General features: G+C 37.8%; 1 protein-coding gene across 1 annotated transcript; it reads left to right on the top strand.

Annotated features, from left to right (window-relative positions):
* Positions 1-113: 113 nt before the first annotated feature.
* On the top strand, positions 114-10,390 carry LOC143849812 (uncharacterized). The gene is made up of 4 exons (XM_077359015.1): positions 114-268; positions 500-676; positions 8,725-9,852; positions 10,052-10,390. Exons 1-4 carry the CDS (start codon positions 254-256, stop codon positions 10,082-10,084), a joined length of 1,353 nt encoding a protein of 450 aa, XP_077215130.1. The 5' UTR covers positions 114-253; the 3' UTR covers positions 10,085-10,390.
* Positions 10,391-13,496: the final 3,106 nt, after the last annotated feature.

Genomic DNA, 13,496 nt, shown 5'->3' on the forward strand with positions numbered 1-13,496 from the left:
GTCCAATAATCAGTTTTGGACTCACAAGCACTTCTCAAAAATTCAAAACAGGACAGCACAAGGGAATTTGTGGTGGCAAGTTCGTCATTCAGGAGATGTAGAAAGGCAATCGCGTAATTTCAACAAAAAAAATTTTCAGTTCATAACAGACAGTGCAAGGGAAAGGAAAAACCAAACCACCACAACCATCTTCCATAGTCTGGTCTGAACCGAAAACGCTCCTCCCCAACTTCCCCTTCTTCTCCTACTTGACATGGAGGAAGCAGAGGTAAATAAATAAGCCATCCAAATGAGATTAAATTACGAAAAAACCTCTCCTTGACTCCCAAAACCCTATCCCCATCTCTCAATCTCACCCTTTTCTCCCATACTTCTCTTTCTCTCAACCGCCGTTTCTGCTCTTTACTCTTCTCGAAACGAAACGTTTCTAAATTTCTTCATATTGGTTTGGTTTTGTTTCATTTGGGTTACTAAAAGTTGATTTTTTTTTTCTTTGCAGAAAATGGTAGCCCTGAAAAGGGCTTATGCAGAAATAATCCTCAACACCGCAAAGGAGGCGGCCGCTCGTATTCTGGTATCGGAGCGCAAGGCTCTAAGATTTGAGCAAGACATCTTATATTCCAAGGAAGAGGCTCTTAACATTCTCCTTCACCTCAAGCAAATCATGGATACCAAGGTGACTAACATCTAAAGTCTCTCTAATGATTCTAATTATTTGTTGGGGATTAGATTTTTTTTGCGTTCGTCAATTAAGATTCTTAATAATCCACTTATTAAGTGTGGGTTCTTTGTGGTTGAATTGATATATCATTTTTAGATTCCTTTTGACATTAGTAATAGTAGTCTAGGTCTGGATGGAATTGCAAATCCTCTGTTTTTCCAGTTGATGTGTGTGGATTGTTTTGAATATGATTTGTAGTTCGGACTTAGTTATCCTTTTGGAGCTAATTAGTTATCTATTACTGCAATGTAATTAGAGGTTGTTGAATGAGTTACTTATTTATTCCTGTATTTTAACAAGATGATTTGCAAAAAGACCCAAAATGTTTTCATGCTTCTTTTTTTTGTCTCTGTATTAGTTGATTCTGGTAATTTGATGTTGATTACTCAGAAAAGGGACTGCTGCCCAACATTGTTGGTATATGCTTTATTCGTTGATGATGATGTGAGTGAGATGTTTATTCTTTCTGGAGTCATCTTTATAGTTCGGTTATTGTGACATTGAAGTGATCTTCTTTGCTATCACTATCTGGATCCTTGTACTAGAGCCTATGCATTGTATTTTGCTTAGTTCCAACAATGAGGTAACTTGGCCATACCTATTCAAAAGATGAAAATATCGATGAAGCCTTTTGAAGTATACACATCTTGGTATTTTTATTATTATTATTATTACTTTATTGAATGACAGTTGATTGTATTAAAGAGAAAAAGTGGGGAATCCCGTGACCAAGATGGTCATTACATAAAACTATATTATAATCAATTACAAGAAGAACCCATAGTTCAAGGAGGAAGATAATCATACAGTTCTAAATTCACATTATATACCCCTACCCTTGCCAGTCTATCAGCCTCCATGTTTGTTGACCTTCTAACATGGTGGAAGGAAATAGATGAGGACGCCACTCGGTCCTGTATCACATCAAACCATCGGAAAAATCTCCAAGCCAATGTGTGACTCCCCTTCAACCACCTGATGACGTTAAGTGAGTCTCCTTCCACATCTGCCCCCATCCATAAGATCACCTTCTAGGAGCCTGATGACCTGGACCGCAGCTTTTACCTCCGCCTCATTGGAGTATGCAACACCAATTGGACCCGAAAACACCCACAATTCACCCCATCCTTATCCTTGAAAACTCCTCCTACTCCAATTGGGCCCGGATTACCATCTTGGTATTTTCTTTTGTTCTTCTATTATACTTCTCGACACTATTAAGACTGTAGTTTCCTACTTCCACTTTCTGTTGACTCCGAAACATTTTTAGTTGATCTCAAGAGCACAAGTCTGCAATATACAGAAGGATCATTTTTTGCTTTTGGATCCTTTGTCAATATTAATTACAACCATCTGAGTAAATGTTGTTGAGTTTAGCTCTATATCTCCGTGGACTTCTTTTACTTCAAAATTTGATTCCTCTATGAAGCTGCCATTTTTTTTCTAGGCTCGTATCATGTTAGATCTGTAGTCCTGCATTTATAATACTTTATAATACTGTTGAGCTAATGTGCTTGGATCATTTAATTATAGGCTTGGATGTGTGGTATGAACATAGTTGTGGGGTCAAAATTAATGTCACTAATATAGTGTATCTCAGTTGATTGACATCCCTCGGTGAATTGCTTGTATCTTGTGGCCATAAATATGGAACATCTTCTCTTATGTGTGGTGCACTTGGCTTACCTAAACTTTATTCTTAGTCACGATGAGTAATATGTATGTGCTCTAGTTACCTATGTTGTTTTTAACTTTATCTAAATCATCGAGGGCTGAGGAGGCAATGAGAGAGATTTTGAGGATAGAAAATTAGCCATCCCTCTTGGATTGTTTCATTAATAAGAAAGACTAAGAAAGAAATAAAGCGATATCCCTTGAGGAAAATCTAACTAATCTAATTTCGTCAATATGATGTAAAGAGATTAATCTAGCCACAAGAGATTGTGAGAATAAATGAAACATAAATTCACATCTTACAAAAGTTCCCTCAAGTTGGTGTGCAGGCGCGCGCGTGCCAGTCATACGAAATTCACCAACATTTTCTTCTATCGACACCCTTTATAAATTCATCTACTACTTGGCATTGTGGATTCATGAATAGGGTACATATCTCCTACACTATTACCCTCTAATGAAATGGGATTTGTCCTTTTTTCTCTATTTAGAAGAAATATGGATTTCATTCTAGTTGTCAGAATGCATCCTCAGCAAAAGGCTAGCTTCTGTGCCCACATCAGTGATCAAGGTGTTGAACCAAATTGTTCACATCTGCATCGACCCACACTCCATATTGGGCTTCAAAATCGGCTCAAACCACCACAATGTGCTTTACTGTTTTCCATGCCCTGAGGCTCCCACCAACAAGTGCGCAATATCTCGAGGTAGGAGCTTTATCCATGGGAGACCTTGGCCAATCTTCATCTGGATAGGCTGAACCATCTGGATTTGTCTTCAGCTGCATAGACACCTCAAGATCTGTTTAACAACTTCGAGATGAAAAACACCAGGCATTTGCGTGAACTTACTAAGCACACCTGTTTCATATACTAGATGTGTTCTAGTTTTGGTGAGCTAATTGGCTTTTCCACCAACCTTTAATATACTCCTATGTCATCTAATGCCGCCACACCCACACCCCCCCCCCCCCCGCGGCGGTCTGATTAAAGGTGATGATTCTGATTCTACAACATATTGCATTGAGAGATGAAAATTCCTCTCCTGGAATATTCTTATAGCAAAATTATAATTTCCCTTCCTATTCTTTTCAAAACTCCTATTAATTCTTTATCTCCAATCTTTCTTTTAATGCTTTCCTCTATATAACAAACTTTCCTAGACTATAATCTTCTTTGATTAAATAACTTGTTGAAACAAACACCCCGTAGGATGTAGATAAAGCTTCATGACACATTAAGTAATTGGGTGACAAGTGAAAGATCGTTTTCATTTTGTCAGTGCAATGGGTAGAATTCAAGATTTGAACTATTTAGAGGAAATGAAGCAAAAGAAAATAAGGTGAAAGACAACAGTTACTTGGATCGTAAAGCTTTGTGGATCATACCTTCTCCATTTGTCTTACATTCTTCATCAATTCCTATATCTCTGGGATAGGCTTCTCCTTGAGGATCAGTTGGCACAATTGGCTCATAGTCTAGAGGAACACTCCAACATGCATTGTCCTGTACACCCCCCCACCCACACCCACCCACCCACACACACACACACAGAATGAGGTGGGAGGGATTCAGATATCTCCCTTCTTCAGTAAAGAAAGGAACATCCTAAAAAAATTACATGTATGAGCACAATTCATCAGTTGCCTCCTTTTTATGCAATTTTTCCCATTCTTTTTATAAATGGTGAATTTATTTAGCAAAAGGCAAAAATCAATGAAGAAACAATGGATCTGTGATAGCCTTAGAAATTAGAAAAATAAGAATTACAAAAAGGTCCTCTGTAAAGGAAAGATGTTACTCAAAAGTGGCTCAGAGAGCTCATCCACAATCACATCTGCCTTGCTAGGCAGTCACACCAAATGCCTTTGATGTTGTTTCTGGTGGAAACTAATTTCCATGGGCTAGGATCATGCTTGGAGGTGCTGATGGGGATCAAAACCAGCAAGAAGAGGAGGCTCGATCTATGGTGATCAAAGACATGGGGAAGTGGGGCCGACAGGGACCATCCACTAGATCTTGAAAGGGTATCAAGAGGACACACGGGTGGAACATTGTTTAAAGGAAAGCCAGCCCATTACTTTTTTTAACTTAGTCAAACTGTCCGCCATCGACTTGTTTGCCATCAATCGAGAGTCCTTTCTATTAAAACATATATGTTTATTCCAGTTATTCTTTGAAAACTTAGGTTAGTGGTATTTTTGTCCTTTTTGTTATTTTGAATTGAACTGAATGTCCTGCGATGGAGCATAACCCTATTCCACGATGGCTTTCTCCTCTTTCCCTCTTCTTTCATTGATTTCAACTAGAAACTGCATGGTGCCAGAACAAGTTGAGATCAAGATTGGAAAGGAGATCTGATCCAACCCTAATCAAGACACAACAGGGTGAAGGAGATTCAAAGGCTTGATAAAAAGAGGAGAATCATGTTCCACATACCTCTCGTATCTATTAAAAATGAACCATGGTCTGATGAAGATCCTTCTTGAGGTATTTTGAGCATTTTTTTCTAGAAGCTTTTGCTGGTTTTTGAGGAGTATATGTGAAGTTTTTTTTATTTCCAATTTTCTAAAACACTAGAGGCAAGATTTGGAGTCTTTCATCCAGTTTCAAGCATTGAAAACATTTTTAGAAGGGATTCTAGTGCCCCCTCCATTTTTTATGTGGTTAGAGAATGGAAGGAATGTGACTCCATTCCGATCAACATTAAATGCGCGGGAACAATTTATTTGAAGATATTTTTCAAAGATTTGTTGGGAAACTAAATGATAGTTAAAGCCAGCAAGCTTGTGTATGTTTAATTGAATATTTGAGACTAGAAGATGCCTAAAAGTAGACCATTCAAAAAAAAAAATATGATGCCTGAAAGTAGATTTCGAGCAATTCTATGACCATTTCAACCTCTCCTTGGACCCAGGGAAGTAGTCAGATGGACTACACAGGAGTCCAGATCATGAACTTCAGATTCATTGGATCAAATTACTTGGAATGGTAACAATCTATCAAAAATGTTCATTGGTAGTAGATCAAAATTGTGCTCCATAAATGTGACCTTTCTCATTCCTTTTTAGCGTTCTTCTCTCCTTACCCTCCTTGTCTGTAAAATAAGTTGGCTTTTCTTATTGGACCATCAGCTCCAATCATTCCGATGACTCAAACACCCCATCTTCATTTAATCCTCCAAAAAATAACGAGGAAGCCGTTTCGAGAATCGCCATCTCCTCCCAACAGAATAGAGAGCCGCATTGAGAGAAAGAAATAGAATGAAATTTGCAATCTCTTCCATGAATATCACTTGAACGGTCTATATGTGAGATCTGGTATATTTTCAGTCACATATTCCATGAGACTGATAATGTTGTTATCCACTATCTTTTTGTCTAGCCAAAGTTGTGGCCGGTCCCTTCACGCGAAGGCTATAACAGCAACAAAAAATAAAACCAAAACGGAAAAAATAAATAAATTTTGTTCTCTTTTTCTTCACAGTGGTCTTCCATTTATTATTATTTGATGATTAAATCTTTGTTTTCATTCGTATTATTTACACATTGTGTTGCTTCAGAAGAAAAGAAAAAGACTGAGAATCAATCCCTCTCCCAAAGCACTTTTTAGGCCAATTTTTTAACTTGCCAAGTGAGAATTTTTTTTCTTTTTTTTGAATTGTAGGTAAGAATAGTTATTTTTGCTCTATTGTTTTTCATCTGCCATGGTGAGTGGAAGAGGTCACAGTAATGCCAGGAATGTGTAGTTGTCGGTCGATGTAGCTATTGTCGCCGTTAGCTGATGCTTGTTATCCTGGTGAAGACCAATGCTTCTTTTTTTTCTAGTTTGTAGGTCTAGATTATGAAAATATGAAGGAAATAGACACACCGGTCCCCTTTATAGAATGGAAAAGAGTTCGGATATGCTTTCATTTCTTTTTTGAATAATAAAAATAGTTGAGATTGTCAATGATAAAAAAAACAAAACATGTGATTTCTAGGTAAGTTTTTTAAAAAAATATTATTGTATATTCTATCAATGGTGTGGGAGATGATGCATTTATGTTTTCATTGAACCCCAATCCCCCCACCACTACCACCACCAGTCCACCACCACACACCGGGAAAAAAAAATCTCTTGTTTTCTTTATTTTTTCTTTGAGAAAGGATTACTACTGGGGAAAAAAAATAAGTCTTAAACTGCAGGGGAACAGACCTACAGAAAACATGTAAAACTTATATAGAATGCAACAACAATTTGTTGGAAGTGGGGATCAAAGAGGTAAGTCATCTAGCTCCCACATTCTTCATTTCTAGGGTCAGAGGCCCCATTAACCATGAGAGAAGTTTAGTGTTCTTGTCTTCGTTGTTGTGTCGCTTGGTGCCTGCTTCTTCCATTTGTTTGAGAAACAAGGTGCAAGCCTTGTCTATGATTATTGTAGAATCTGAAAAGTATTTGTTTACTATTGTTAAGCGCCAAAACTGTTATGTCGTTTATTACAGATGCAACATTGAGAATCTTAAAAACCAAATAGACGGTTTGCAAAAGACGAGACATGATGTACAGATCAAGGAGGAAGGAGCAATCCTGAGACTTGAACCACTCGTTGAGGAAGTGAAATGCTGGATGAAAACTGAGTAGTGTGAATGAGTAGGTTTAGAAGAAGCTTTGCATCAGTGCTAAATGCTAAGAGTTCAAAGGAGCATGTGATACATATTTAGAGTTTTATATTTAGGAGTTAGGACCAATATATTCAGTTGAGAAAGTTTCGTACTTGTTAACTAGAAATCTACAATCTTATCCTGAAAAAGTCCACTACTGAAAATCTCGTTAGTTTCTGATGTTGCAAAACTGCCTCTGCTGGACTTCTCAACTCAAACCTAGAGGACAAGTCCCATAGAACCTGGACAGTGACCAAGCTTTGAGAAAAACCAGTTCCGTGAGGGACATTAGTCACACCCCAAAATGTAATGAACTTCTCTATGACCATTAGACTCTCTTTTGAGTTGGCTTCTAGCATTGTGACATTTTGGTTGGAATAAAATATTGAGATTATATTAATTGTAATAAACAACAATTGAGGTGCTTTCATAGCTGACTTTTATAAGCCAGACAAAATGTAACCAAAAGACTTTGAGTTTAAAAGTATTTATAATGAATAAAATATATTTTCATGTTCAATATTGAGATTGTATTGATTGTAATAAACAACAGTGGAATTGCTTTCGTAGCTTCCTGAAATATCACTCGTTGATATTACCATATTCAACCAAAAGTGATAGTATTAAACATTCAATGTAGGAAATGATAACCAGCATTATCTTGTTGGACATTGATTAAATAAATGTATTGTCATAGTATATATTTATGGAGTTTCTACAATGGATGACTAATGGAAATCGTATAGAAGCTAGCTCAAGAACCTCTTGTACTTGCTTCATAATCCTGCTTTTTGTTACTGTGGGCAGTGATACGGAAGGGTTCAATAATTTTTTTTTTCCTTTTCTGTTGCTTGCAATGATATTTTGTATTGCAACCATGAGGTTATGGCTTTAAACCAACTTACCTACAAAAAAAAAAAAAAAAATCAGTTATTTCCAGTTTGTGTGTCTGCGCGCGCGTGGATATACATATTATGCGTACACATTCATGTTTGAATAGTTATGTGCATGCTTGCATCTAATGAGGCCCCATTTTGGTTTGATAGTTCTCTGAATTATAGCTTTTACTCAGGAAATACTCACTATTATAATTCCTATGAAATAATAGTCTAATGTTGATTTTTAATGTCCATAATTAATATAATATATTATTTAACCCAAATGAGAATGCATATATCATTTCATAGCCATGAAGCAAATTTTAAGTTTAGTGCGGTACACTCATTATCTGAGTACTGATGCGGCTACCTTTGTGAATGGTACAGTTTCTGTTGTGTTCATTATGTGAGCATGGATGCAGTTTCTTTTGAAAATTGTACAGTTTTCGTAGTACATTATGTATTTAAATTTCAAATTTGGTACTTATAATTTCTTAAAGTTTTCTGTGGTACTGGAAACAATTATAAACCCATATCTACAATTCAGCATGGCTGGAGGCCTGTTGTGAGAGTTTCTGGAAAGCATCCTACATTCAGAATTGGGTAAATAATTTGTTGGCGTGTCGTGCACAATTTGTAAAGGCAAAATAAGTGATATAATTAGAACAATATTCTATCTGTCATGTCTAATGTGTGCAGCATACCTTCTATTATTTAATTTGGTTCAGCTTTAAGTTCCCTGATCCCCATTTCATTTGCTAAGATAGTGCATGCAAATGTGAAATTGATCTGTTTGGCTATTATTTCAGATTTCTGAAGCTGAAAAGACATCCTTAGATCAGAAAAGAAAGGTTCAAGAGCTTGAAGCTCAGCTCAATGAAGCAAAGGGTACAATAAATGACCTTAGAGCAGAGTTGAGAAGAGTGAATGATGCATTGGACAAGATGAAAGTTAAACTAATGGAACCATTGAATGAGCAAACTGTAAATGGGAAACCTACCTCTGAACCATTGAATTATTTGTCAGCAGAGAACTGTTGTGCTAGCAAACCTGATTTAGCCTCCATAATAATAAACAAAGAGCCTGAGTTGTATAGAAATGGATGTACTCAGCGAATCCGTGCATTCGAACAAAATCTGCTGACTGGAAACCTACCTCTTCCTGGTCAAACTAATGATGGATACTCACATTTAAAGAATGAATTGATTGTCAGAGAGGGTGAAACAGCCAAAAAAGCTTGTACTTTAGCATCTCCCAAGGTTGATAATATGGTTATTCAGGCTGAGAACATGACTGGGTTGAAAGAAAAAGTGCATAAGGATGGCAGTTGTGACAAAGGTCCAGTTGTTAAGTTCTTTCGCAGATTGTCTTCAAGGAAAATAGGAAGATGTACGCACATCAAGACTCCCACATGTGCCAACATGATTGAATCTGATGAAAACCTATTAGAGACGACTGGGGAAGATTCAGAAAAGGACTTGAATTCCTGTTTTGTTCCAACATCTACTGAAAGTGATAAAAATTCAAAAGATAACCTTGACATATCTTCTAAGGATGAAAATCATGTGAGTCAATTGACATTGATGAGACAGGAATATAAAGTTGCAGATCACACTTCAGATGCTTCTATTTGTAAATTGAACCATGTGACAGTTGATATTCCGTTGGCAAATTCTGATTATAAAGATGAAAAAACATGCAAAGCAATTGAAGCTCCAAGTAAAACTGTAAATGATAGACCTTTCAAGTATACATTTCGGAGGAAGCGCAAGAGGGAGCCTTTGAGCAGCCATAAAGATGATACTGTCATTGAAAAGAAAATCACTTCAAAGAGGAAGACATGTAATAAGCAAAGTGCCAAACCAGAGCTCCCAAAGTCCAGCCTTGTAATTGAGTCATCTCGAGATAGTCGGCGGCTGGTTCAGGTTGCTCGGCAGGTTGGTGAATTTTCCTTATTCCAATCTCGGATACTAGTCTATAAATGATTATGGAACTGGGATAATATTAGTTCGTTGTTTCTTTAATACAAGTAACAATTATAATTTATATGTATGTGGCCTTTTTGAGCTGACATGTATGAAATTATTGGTTAGTTTCTTTCTGAATTTATTTTATACATTTTTTTCTTACTTGCAGCTCATTTCTTTGTCCGGGAAAAGATGGTCGTAGAGTTGCTTGTTTCTTACATCCAACAGTAAATGAAGTTGACCTCGAGGGACAGCAATATGAGAGCTTGGGTTTTGCGTCGTCAGAAATTATGCTTGGGTAATATCTCCAATAAGCTGAAGTCATTGTTGTATTCTTTTTTCTTTCTTCTTTCCCCATATTATCTGTAGTATCATCAAAATTGTACTGTTTTTTTTTTTTTTTTAAAAAATTGTGTCCATGGAATACTGCATAGAGCTTGTTTGTCGCGTCTTGAGAAATTATGCTAGGGTATTATCCATCTCCAATAGGCTGAGGTAATTGCTGTGTTCTTTTTTCTTTCCCCATATTATATATTTTTCATCAAAGTTAATTGTGCTGTTGTTTTATTAAAAAAACATATTAGAATGTGATTTTGTTAAGTAATCTTATATGTAATTCGTGTGGAAACTGGCTTTCAGACCATTGCATTCAGTAGCCTCTCCTTTGTCAACCTATGATGAATTCGTTCTGTTTCCTGTTTTCCTGTATGTAAATAGACTAAGAAGACCCATAGGGAGCTAGAAATGCCCACCAAAACAGGAGTGGCAGGATTCAAAAGCCCTTCAGCATTTTGGGTAAATGAGATCCAAAGCAAGGGCTTATATTCGACTGTTAAGATCTATCAGAGGTAGAACCCACTATTGTAATTACATAATAAGATCACACCTTGCTAAAGCATTTTCTTTGAAATTTGTTTTAATCAAAAGATGAAATTGTCCTCATTAAATTTAATGAAGGGTAGAAAGTTTTGGGTTTAGGTGTCTTGTTTCGTGTGTGAAAGTAGGAAGACGACATTAGGCTTCCTATTTCCTAACATGAGTATATGATAGAGAAAGAGGGGAGAGTTGGGTTTCCTAATGCAAGTTGGGTGTCCTCGGTGTTTCCTACTTTGACTAGGAGTAACTATCTTGGAAATTTCTCATGTGATAAAAACTTGAGAGGTGTTTTTCTCTTTGAGTTGGATGTATCATCTTGGCAGAACCACATAAAAACTCGGATTTCTCAACACAAGAAACATAACATATGCCTTTGGATCATCAGAATCAAGAATTGGAATCGGCATCCCTATTCCAACTCCAACGGACTTAGAATACCACCTCTTGAACAGGACACCATCTAATGTCGAAATTGGGTAGAATCGGAATAGGATGCCAATTCAAATACCAAATTCCGGCATTATAAACACAGTATTTTTAGTCTTATTTTGAAAGGAGGAAGAGTCAAAATGGGATGGTACTCAATCGGTGCTCATTTATTATAGTGGGTTCCACTCTCTTTGTATTCTGACTGATGACTATCCTTGTTAAATAAAACGAGTTCCCAAAACCCCTTTTGGAGCCCAATATCCCAGTTTTACGGGGCCTCTATTGCTGTAAATGTAATTCTACAAAATGGTGAATCCAATTGCAATAGCAAACATCTTAGTTTTATGAGCTATGTTTAGTTTTGATGGAGGATTTGTCCGAGAGAGTAATTCCGGCCGTGACCATCTAACCTTTCACGTGCATTGCATGTGACCGTCTCACAGAGTACTGAAAAGACCGGTTACGTTAGGAGCCTCAATCAGTCGCATGGTTTGAAATTAGCCATGGGAGTTGCTAGACCTGGCAAAAGCGACCCGTGCCCCGCAGGTCGCAAATTTGCGGACACGGGTCTGAGTTTTAGCGACCCGTCAAAACTAACCTGCGGGTGACCCAACCCGCAAAAACACGGGTTGGGTCGGGTCAACCCGCGGGCACCCGCTTTTTTAAGGGTGGTGATTTTGTTATGCTAATCTAGTTAGATGGCTTTTTTTTCAAATGTCAAGGATGGTGATTTTGTCATGCTAATCTATTTTTTAAGGGTTTGAGGTTATGGCTAGCACCATAGGTTGATCCCAACCCACCAATTTGAATGTTAGAGGGTTGGTCACTTGATCCTAGCCCTCTATAGATCGGAGGGTTAGGATCAACCTATTGAAATGATTTTTGGGGCGACACTTAGTTAGCCTGTGGGCCATCTAATGGACGGTTTGGATCATCCCACGGTGCCGGCCATACTGCCCTCATCAAAATCCAGTGATAACATTTCCCAAAATAAGCAACTGTTTGAATTTGCGGGTGACCCGCGAGTCGACCCGGCCCGACCCACTCGTTTGCCAGGTCTAGGAGTTGCTAGGACAGTATTATCATGTGGGTCCACCAAATCAGTGGTCCTAATAACCATAACATGTGGGCCCAGAAGCGTGCCTGCCATTCCACCAGATTTCTCGCCCACTTTCCACCTTCTTTCCTAAGAACGTGATGCACCCGGAAGGAAAGTGTGAATGTTGTGAAATTTTGTAGAACCAAATCCACAATATCACGTGCTATGTTTGAAAGATGTTGGAAGACGTCATTTCGTCAGACGAGAGTGGGTCCCATTACATCAGCAATAGAATGAGAAATTCAGTCAAGAATAACGAGAAGCTTTTTATAGGAGAGAGGAGAGAGGAGAGAGGAGAGAGGACGCGGAAACGAAAGAAGCTACGATGGTCCCAATATACAAGCAATGGGTCCCACCAAAGATTTGGTGTGGGGAATCCAAATCCCACTAATAATTATCCGCTTTGATTCACACTAATTTAAGAACTTTCTTCGAGCCATGTGTATCGGTCAAGACTCGCGATTAAGATACGACAGCGAATCCGAAATTCACGCAAAATCTTAACTGATATTTTCCCCTCCTTTGTCTCGGAAAGATACCGAAAATCGAAATCCCGCACCGTGTGTTTTTGACATAATCAAAACCAGCTCTTTCTTTCCTATCAAGCTACTACATGATATTTCGTGTCGTTTCTTAATTTTGGGATGTGAGTATATTACGGGTCACAGCGCCTAGAAAACCAAGATATGTCAGTAGGAGATTTTGGGAAATGATATCACCACAACTCTATTTTGATACTTTTCCTAACCCATCATACATTAAAAAGCTCCTACAAGTTAATTAAAGAATAATAGGCAGCGGGGTGTGTTCAAATATCAAAATCTAACCCGGAAGGGTGTGACTCTTTGGCGTAAAGTCATGGATTTGCTCCCCAGTGACAAGCGTTCGAACCCCCCCTTGCTTACCCGATGCGCGTGGTTTCCGGGTGATTGCGCACCTCCATAGGGAAATAGTCTTCGGGGGTGGAGACACCCTTCGTTCCCAAATATATATATATATATATATATCAAAATTGAAGAGATTTTATATATTTTGTAAGCCTAGTATTGTATTTTTTGAAAAGTACTGAGGTTCATTTGTTGGGCCAACAAATGAACGGTTTGGATCATCCCATAAAGTGGGCCTTACAGCATTTAAAAAAAAAAAAAAAAAACTCGACTATAAGAGCTTACACCATATATAAACAACTCATGTTTCAAAATCAAGACAG

The sequence above is a fragment of the Tasmannia lanceolata genome, unplaced genomic scaffold, assembly GCF_043159265.1.
Source record: "Tasmannia lanceolata isolate RefF3 unplaced genomic scaffold, GAP_Taslan_0.1 ptg000018l, whole genome shotgun sequence".
Lineage (NCBI taxonomy): Eukaryota > Viridiplantae > Streptophyta > Magnoliopsida > Canellales > Winteraceae > Tasmannia > Tasmannia lanceolata.